The 9831-nt window shown below is 33.4% G+C and overlaps 1 protein-coding gene across 1 annotated transcript; it reads right to left on the bottom strand.

Annotated features, from left to right (window-relative positions):
- Window positions 1-2889: 2889 nt before the first annotated feature.
- On the bottom strand, window positions 2890-9063 carry LOC113399265 (beta-1,3-glucan-binding protein 2-like). The gene is made up of 6 exons (XM_026638358.2): window positions 8890-9063; window positions 7769-7899; window positions 6047-6213; window positions 4439-4666; window positions 4110-4252; window positions 2890-3104 (listed from the first exon to the last, which is right to left on the bottom strand). Exons 1-6 carry the CDS (start codon window positions 8905-8907, stop codon window positions 2922-2924), a joined length of 870 nt encoding a protein of 289 aa, XP_026494143.2. The 5' UTR covers window positions 8908-9063; the 3' UTR covers window positions 2890-2921.
- Window positions 9064-9831: the final 768 nt, after the last annotated feature.

A 9831-nucleotide genomic window follows, 5' to 3' on the forward strand; every position in this document is an offset into this window, starting at 1 on the left:
GTTAAAGCCTCTATAATTTTCTCCTTTAGAGATATTCTTCGTATAAATATAATGTTTTTCAGTTTTTCTACGAGTTGTTTAAAAGGTATATGACTACTACTATTATTTTTCTTTTCCTTTGGACATTTTGGTGTTGCCTCTATATTAGTTTCCGAATCCGAATTTGTTGACATGTCCCAGTCCACAGTGATTTGTGACTGAATGTTCTTTTCTTGCATTATGTTTTTCTTATATATTTTTTTACTTTTCTTTTGACTATCTTCACAATTTAATTTTTTCGCTGACTTTACTATTTCTGAAAAGCTTTGTGTTTCACTCGGGACTATGATTGGCTCTTGATATTTACTAAGTGCAGGGAAGTTCTCATTTATGTCCAGATTATTTTCTTTATCTGGTTGAGGAGATGGGGGAACATACATCATCGTCGCTTTTCTGAAAGTACAGTTAAACTCTGCCATTAACTGTCTAATTCGTTTTTCTTTAAGGAATATCGGACATGTTCGTACTAACGACATATGTTGTCCACCACAGTTAATGCATTTAAATTGGTTTGTTTCGCAATTGCTGTGATTCTTTGTGCACTTGGGGCATATCATAATTTTTGAAGGGCAATATTTATGGGTGTGGCCGAATCTCCAACATTTGGAGCATTGAGTCACCGGAAACACGTATGGTTCAACCTTTACCTTTAAGCCATATATGAAAATATGTGATGGTAAGGAGGAGCCTTTAAAACAAAGGCGAATTGTCTCGCTTTCAGTCCAACCAGCAGTTTCATCATTTCTACGAAATAATCTTTTAACCGATGCTATCTCTAAATCCGCCGCAATGCTCGCGTGTACATCTTTTTCGGACAATTCTAAGTCAATATTTCTGATAATTCCAAAAGAAAATCCAACTTCACTTGTTTTGTAACATTTCCAACCTTTTTCCTGGAGCGCTGTAGAAGTCAACAATTTATCTGCATCGCTTTCTTCATCAAATAAAACAAAAATTTTATAAGGTGTTGCGTATTTAACTCTTGTTATATTTGATATATTTTGTTCTTTTAAGAACCTCGCTAGTTCTATCTGCTTAGGAATTTTTTCTTTACTAGTAATACAAACTTCTATTTTACCGTCTATTTCTTCTGTACTTTTTTCTGATTCAGTTCTACGATACCTTCTTTTGCTATTTCTAGACACTAACGTCCAAATTTCTCCATCATCCTCGTCACGATATCTTTTTTTTTTTGTATGTAGGTTAGTATTTTCTTCGGCCCCGTCCACTAGAAATAATTCTTCATTTTCATTATATTGTTCTACTTCACTCCTATTCTCCATGCCATCTTGCACGGGCGACGTGCTATTTACGATATTATTCATAATAAATATAAATCATAATATTCATTACGCGGTCTATTCACAAGAATGCACGATAGTGCAAAATGCACACGGCTAGCGATCAAACCGGTTTCTTATCTCAACGCTTAGTACAATAAATAATAACTTGCAAAAAACACGACCGTGCCGCAAAGGGTCTTCCTCGCAACTCCCTATTATGTATTTAATGTATCTGATAAATTAATTAATTGAGTGATTACTGAATTTCATTTAGAAAATCGTTGTATGTTATTTATACAATGTGCTATGTGAAGCTAATATGTATGGATATGTATGGTGTACCGCGGACGTAAAACTAGTTTACACGCGGTGACGACAAAATATTTCTTGAAAAATATTTGTAACGCCAGTGCCATTTTATTATTGTTGCCATTAATTATAATTAACAATAATATAGTTATATACTTCAATCGGTTTTTTGTTGGCAGGTCGGTTGAATTTTATGATCTGATACACTATAATTTAATTTTTTTTTCTGGCTTTTATTTGTGCCAAAAAGGCACAGATTATTTCGCCAATGTCACGTGCGATGGAGAGGACACGGTAGTGATTGATCGGTGCGGTCGAGATTACAGGCTCAATTTAATTTTGAAGGCATAATAGTAGTTGACGGAATTAAAAACCCACAACCTAAATAATTTAATTTAATAATATCTTTATATATTTTCCTACGTATGATCGTGACGGACAGTCTTCCTTGAGATAAACCGTCGCGGTCAAAATCGACATTCAGGACATTAACATCATCGTATCTTTGTCAGAAGCCTTGGAGTATTTGAAAATTATTTACATAACATTGCGAAGTAAAGAGAAAATACTTATATTGAAATTATATTTATAAAATGTTGATTCCCATTCGATGACCTTAAAGACTTAAAGCCTTGAGCTTAAACTGTTTTTTCGCACATCTTATAAGAACAATTATATACAGTCAAACAGTAATATTTGGGACTGTTCTGGTCTGAAAGGTGTCCTATGTCTCAATAGTTGGTGGTGACCACTTACCAACAGCCAGTTATTTCCTGGCAACCTGATCCAATTGCCAGTCTGCCTACCTATTTTTAATAAATAATCTAATTATATTATTATATATGAATAAGCATTACAGCTCATAACAGGATAACTTACAAAGCAGAGGAATATTTAGGACGTCACAGTTCAAGACGCAGCGAAGAATCAAAGGTCTTATATGCTTTCGGAGGTTCCGGAATTGAAATTCATTATTTATATAACCCCTAGTAATTCTACTTGATATATTAAGTTCTAAAAGGTATTTGTAACAGATAAATTATTGGACTAAGAAAGAAACCTTTCTATTTTGCCTTGTCCTCTAAAACCAGCAAAATATTAAACAAAATTTAACAGTGCGCTTATTATATCAAAGGCAGCTAATCGAGTTTACAAGAAAATTTTAATGATAAACACTTTTGACCTCTGTTAACTTATTCAACTCAGTAGTAGTTTTGTCTCCACTGTAGTAATTAGTCAAGGAAAATAAACAAAATAATTTTACACAATTTAAACACGTATAATTAAAATTCACAAAGAGTATACACGGACGTAGTCCACGACCAATTCTGGCGAAGTCCAGGTCGAGTGCCACAAGAGTGTAGATTGCCAAAATTTGTACATAGCTTTGCTGTTACTATTCTTCCAGGGCTTGAGTGGGCTATCTGCGAAGTCGTTGATTCCACCGACACGTACTCCGAGTGATATGTAGAACTGATAGAAAAGAAAGAGATTTTTTTCATTATTATATATAGAAACACAGACGGGTTATATGGTCACATAAGGGTATGTAGTATTGTAAGAAATGTTAACTGCTCCATACACCGCCGTTGCCAACTACGGGGACTAAGGTGTTATGTCCCTAGTTTCTATAATATCATTGGCTAACTCAACTTTCGATTTGGCAATAAAATATGTTAATAGGCTATTTGACTGGTTTTTAAAATCCATTTTATATTATTTAGTAGATGTTAAGGAGTACCCAGTAAAAGTTGTGTTTTTTAATTCTAGTACATATTTGCTGAAAAATATCAAATAAAAATTTAATATTTAAATAGCGCACGAAAACGCTACTTTGACAATATGGCGCTTCAATGGGGTCGGTGACGTCACTTGCCTGTATTGTAATCTGTGGCATATATAATCCACCTACAGTAGGTAAACGAGGTTAACAAGCAAGTGACGTCATCATAACTGGACCAATCAGGAGCGTTTTGTGTAACGTGACAAACGTTTAAAAAAATGCATTTTTATTTATGGATTTTTGAATAAATTAATTATTATTTTCAACTTTCGTTACTAAATAACCATTTTTAAACTCATAATATATACTGATTACAATAATTGACACTTAAATTTTTGCATTGTCAAATAGCCTATTGGTTGGTGCCTTCACACCACCTTCCAAGGAATCCTTAGCCCAGCCATGGTACATTTACAGGCAGTAACTTACTACACACGAAGTGTACTATTGAGCAAGCCACGACCAGGTTACCATTGCAGAACAATATATACCTTCTATTGTGTTGCAATTTTATTACACATATCTTATTGAACGGGATATAAAAGATATAGTTTTTTTACATAAAATTATAATATTATGTATTAAAAATATATTTCAACGAAGATTACAACGTAAGGTGAATGGAACATTTACGACGTTATTCGTTGAGTTAGAACGTGATTTGTAATTCAAGCAGCTGTATATTAAGAGCTTACCAATTGATCCAAAGGCGCTATAGGCGTTCCTCTTGCCCAGCTCTCTGATTGCGGCGGCAATTCAGAAATGAGGGATTCATCAAGATCAGTACTTTTAATAAGTGTGCCATAAGGTAAATTATCCACTAATAGTTGAAAACCATCTGTATGATAAATTAGGAAATAATTTATTTTCGATTAAATAACCATAACATATATAAAAACAATTTTGTTATTTAACTAAAGCAAGAGTCAGAACTAAGTAACGAGCATACTCATACGGGTGGTAGAAAATGTGAGGTGGTACCCAGACTGGCTTGGCTTAACACTAATTTAAGCATATATCTTACCAGGCATCCAAATTAATGAGTAAACATGAAAATCATTATTCCAATAACTGACAGAACTGTCGTGTTTTGTCAAAAATATCGATCTCAAAGGCTCCTTATCGAATACAGTTGGTCCCCCATATAGTTCTTTAGAGAATTCCTGGTTTCCTTTAACATAGGCAATTCGCAGTAGCCCTGACGCATAGTGATCTTTTCCGTACTCATGGTTTAATGGTTCCAGATTGATTTCTAAAAATGATTAAGGTAATCAAATCAAATCAAAATATATTTTATTCAAGTAGGCTATTCCAAGCTCTTTTGAATCGTTATTTAACAAACTATTTAAAGTAAAGCTACCACCGGTTCGGAATGTAGATTCTACCGAGAAGAACCGGCAAGAATCTGAGTAGTTACTCTTTTTCAACATCTAAAAATAGTCATGTTAGTTAAATACAATTACATATGTATGTTATGTCTCCTGCCTGGAAGTCAACAAGCATTAACTCCACGCTTTGTTATCATCAATATAATCTTGTATCGAATAATATAATATATATTCTTTACCAATGTATTTTTTACAATTGACTTGAATCTATGAAACGGCAAAGTTAAAAATGTCTGCGGAATTTTATTATAGAAGCGGATACCTTGCCCCAAGAATGACTTATTGACTTTGCGGAGTCGGAAACTTGGCGTTCTAAACTTATCCTTACTTCTTGTGCACATACAATGATTATCACTGATTTTATCAAAGTGATCAATGCTACTGTGAATATACATAATATTGTTGTAAATATATTGTGATGCAACAGTCAGTATTCCTACTTTGTTAAAAACACCCCGAAGAGAGTCTCTAGCTCCAAGATTATAAATAGACCGGACTGCTCTCATTTGTAAAATAAAAACAGATTCAATATCTGCAGCATTACCCCAAAGTAATATGCCATATGACATAATATTGTGAAAATACTAGACGAGCGGTATCAATATCAGTTAGTTGTCTAACTTTTCTAACCGCGTATGCTGCGGAGCTGAGTCTTCCTGTCAGGGACGATAAATGAGGACTCCACTGAAGTTTGGAATCCAATGCTATTCCCAAAAAAACCGTAGTATCGGCTACATCAAGACGGCCACCATTTAAAGATATATTATAATTTTGCTTTCCAAGATTGGGTAGGGTAAAAACTACACATTTTGTTTTTTGAGTATTCAAAACTAAATTATTCACTGTAAACCAATCGTGTATCTGTGATAATGCACCGTTCACATCGTCATAGTCCGTTTTTTTCCTGTCTACCTTAAAAATCAGTGAAGTATCGTCAGCAAACAACACTATATCACAAATACCTTTAATATAGAAAGGAAGATTATTTATATAATCTAGAAATAGAAAGGGACCCAAAATCGATTCTTGTGGAACACCCATTTTTAACGTTGATCCAGAAAACTTTAAACCATTAATGAAATTTAAAATTATAATATTTAATTGTAATAAATATCATTAATATTGTAGTCATTAAATTAGTTAATCTTAGACCTTCGTTGAAAAATATATATATATTGGCTAAATAGAAATAATAACTGGAGCAGTTATAAATAACTATTTATACATCAATCAAAATATTTTACCCGGTATCAACCAATCTCCAACTGGCAGCTTAGCGCGCACATCAATTCGGCCGAATTTAAAACTAAATAGACCTTTTGTGGATATTTTTCCACTTGTAATTGGTGGGAGGATTTGAGCGCCGGACGACGTTTGAATACACTCTCTAGTGCCAAGTTCACCTGTACATCTGAAAATATTTTAATAATATCAATACCATACTCGTGACCTCGTTGGAGAAGCTAGATATGGATGCGGATACGGAGTTCCTGGACTAAAACCCCAGGTCGGTACGATAAAAAGTTATTGGATTTCATTCTGTAGGTTCCCGCACCTCGGAAAACATATGAGGCTATTCCATCGGTTTATGAGAGTGAAGGATTTGATAGTGCACCTGTGTTTGGGCACACACTTATGTACACTATTTCCTGCGTATTTGGCTTGTCTTCCTTGAGATTGGGCGCCGAGGGCGAAATTGGCCACGACGACACCATCAACATCATCACCATACTCTACTCGGCTCTCTTAAATACCAGTGTTTTTCTATAAGAACTCTCTTGTTATTTATAGGTAAAATTTTGTAAACCGATTTACGATCATAAGCTATTTTGATACGCGTATCCTTTAAATGTTATCTACGTTCCGTGTGCCAACACCGCGACAACATTGTACTAATAAGTGGAACAAACAGGAAAGTTCTTAAATAAAAGGATATATACATATTCAATTCAAATTCGAATTTATATAAATAATATTATATTACTATTATTACTGCTGACACATAATCGCGCAAATGCCATTTTAAAGACGATTGCCCCACGCAATGGTAAACCCCACGTTGGCCTAATTCTTGTTTGGATATTTTTTTCATTTTACAAAAAAATAATTTTAAATTATTGTTTCAGCCTGAACAGAATAAACCCTGACCGACATTAACCTTCAAGTCACCGTAATTATGACTAAATCACCAGAGAACTACTAGACACAGTTTTACTGGTGATATGGGTTCTCATCGGTCAAAAACATGATCTAAACTTTGGTAAATAAACGAGCTGAATAGTTTAGTAGTATGGAATATGTCATCGCTTGTATCAATTTGGTGAACGGTTAACATTTGTTTCGATTGTAAAATTTGTTATTATTTTGATAAGGTTGTAAAAATGTTGAAAACTTTAGAGAAACTGAATTATAATAAACAATAAAGATTGTGTTTGCGTTAAGATTAGACAGTATCAGAAATATTTGATAGCTAAGAAAACAGCACTTATTAGAGACGTTAAACCCTGTTCAAGTTAGCTTGATCTTTTTGCTAGTGATGATAAACAGAAAATATAACTTATAGAACAGTCGATGGAACGATGGAATGCGTAATTTAAATTAGAATTTAATTTTATTTAACTTATTTTTCTAAAAAGAGTTATACCAGCTAAAAATACCCTAACCACTAGCCAAAACCCTGTTCGTAACAATAACTTAACAATGATCTTTAATCAGGATTTTTGTAATCGATATTTGTAGCAGTTACTGCCTGTTATTCGCTAAAAATATCAAGGACTAAGAGATAATAGTGAAAAGTGGCGTATCGATCCCGTGGGGCATTCATCACATGCACGATATTTAAAATTAGCTTTAAGACATTTGAAATCACTAGGACTAAATATATTTTAATTAAATAAGCTTGGTTCTCTATCAAACTTATTTTATTAATAAATATTTAATAAAAATGTATTGTTATGTGTACTTACAAACTACCCAGGTCCCATTTACTGTACACGTCATTTTCTGTTCTGCCGTATACAGAAATTTCTGGTTTTATAATTAGTGTTCCATTTTCAACACGTATCGCTTTAGTTTCGTAGGCGTTAAACGGATAGTCCTTTTAAATAAAGAAGTCAATAATTAGAATAATATAAAGATGCAGAAGTGATATAAAGTAGACATTCCACAGCTGGACGAAAGTCCTGAGAATCTTTGAAATCGAGGGACAAACGACTAGATAAACTATATCGTTCCACTTTCGTCATGACTAACAATCTATTCTGAAACTTGTAGGTTTCGCCGCGATGTATTCTTTGATCGTTGATGATGATTACAGTTGAAATAATAAATTAAATTTATAGAAAAACTGTGGCGATCGATTGAGTACAATCACAACTTCAACTCAAGTGTATATCTTTCAATTAATCATCATCAGGTATGAAAACTAAATTGATTTGTGTTACATTCATTGGTATAGGAGATAGTTTTTTGAATATTTTTGTATAAGAATAACAATATATGTATATTAAAGACGTATGGCAACTTAATATTATTATAGCTAAAAATATTATTTGTCACATGAGAAAATTGACAATCTATGTAGGTCATCTCATAGTAATTATAACACACACATTTATTGCACACACAAAATAAAAACGAGAAAAAAATAAGAATTTAAGACTAACAATATTGAGAGAGAAACGAGAGGCGTTCAAAGGGCCTTTATAGCTAGACTCTTGTTGACTTGCTAACATTTTAGATAATCTAAAATCTTGCTAATATTTTGGATAATCTAAATTACTTATCCTAGTGAGTAATAATATTTAGGTTCCGATTAATCTAGATATAGCATCTAATCAACTGGCTAGTAAAATAGATTTTCAAGTCATCACACAAATCAAAGGAAAAATGTCGATGAGGGAAGATTGGTAACAGTATTGATGAAGATAGAAAATAAAAGATCACAGAGAACACTACCCTAAGGAACATCACTACTGAGACTGTAACATGAGGAGAAACGGTCTAATTAAGTTTAATTAATAAGCTGTGCGTATAATAATTTTATTAATAATAAATATCTTATTCTGTAATTAAATATAGGACTTACAGGCTCCTGTGGAAACATGACCTCCTTTTTCCATGTCAACTTATCGTCATTGAATTCGTCGCTGTAGATCAAAGTGTTTTTACAAATTTGATTGGAACATGTCGTACGTGTTTCGGAGATTATACAATTTATATGTTCTGAATCCGGTACCAATTCTACACAAGAAGTTAATAATTAACAGTAATAAACAAGGAAAAATGTAATGGAGCTATTGATAACAGTAAATTAATAAGGAACGTAGTGAATGTTAAGGGAATACTTTACTGATTCTTCAAAGCTCATACAAAATCAGTTTACTGGGGCTTTGTGCAAGCCCGTCGTACATCGTGAGGAAACCATGAAGAGCATGTGTCTAATTTCAACGAAATTCTGCCACATGTGTATTCCACCGACCCGCATTGGAGCGTGGTGGAATATGCGCAACCTTTCTCCTTTAAGGGAGGGGAGGCCTTAGCCCAGCAGTGGGAAATTTACAGGCTGCTAATGTAAAATGTAATGTATGTCTGCGTAGGTGCGCCAAACAATACTTAGTATTGTTGCGATTTGAAGGATAAGTGCACCTGTGTAACTATAGACACAAAGGACATAATATCTTAGTGGCGCATTGGCGATGTAAGATGTGAATTGTTCCAACCCACCAGGGATTTTAAGGTGCAATTTTTTTATGGGCCGTGGTGACCAGTAATCATCAGGTGGTCCATTTGGCCATCATGTACTACCTATTTTATGTAAAAAAGTTGTAAAATCCTTTTTTGTTTCAGTTCAATTTGTAATTTTGATAAAAACTGATATTTTAATTTACAATTATTGGTGTATTATATTTATGACGTAAGAGATTGAGGAAAATTGTGTAAATTATATATACTATACCCTAGGATACTTGCCACGAACAGTCCATATTTTATTTTCTTGGAATTGTATATTTTTTTTGTAAGCTATTAT

Source organism: Vanessa tameamea, chromosome 16 (assembly GCF_037043105.1).
Source record: "Vanessa tameamea isolate UH-Manoa-2023 chromosome 16, ilVanTame1 primary haplotype, whole genome shotgun sequence".
Taxonomy (NCBI): domain Eukaryota; kingdom Metazoa; phylum Arthropoda; class Insecta; order Lepidoptera; family Nymphalidae; genus Vanessa; species Vanessa tameamea.

Excerpts from the sequence above, each read along its gene's own strand:
- LOC113399265 (XM_026638358.2), bottom strand. Across the intron at positions 4,667-6,046 it reads TGGAGATTGGTTGATACCGG|AAATCAATCTGGAACCATTA; the intron begins GTAAAATATTTT and ends AATCATTTTTAG. Across the intron at positions 4,253-4,438 it reads CTCATTAATTTGGATGCCTG|ATGGTTTTCAACTATTAGTG; the intron begins GTAAGATATATG and ends TTTATCATACAG.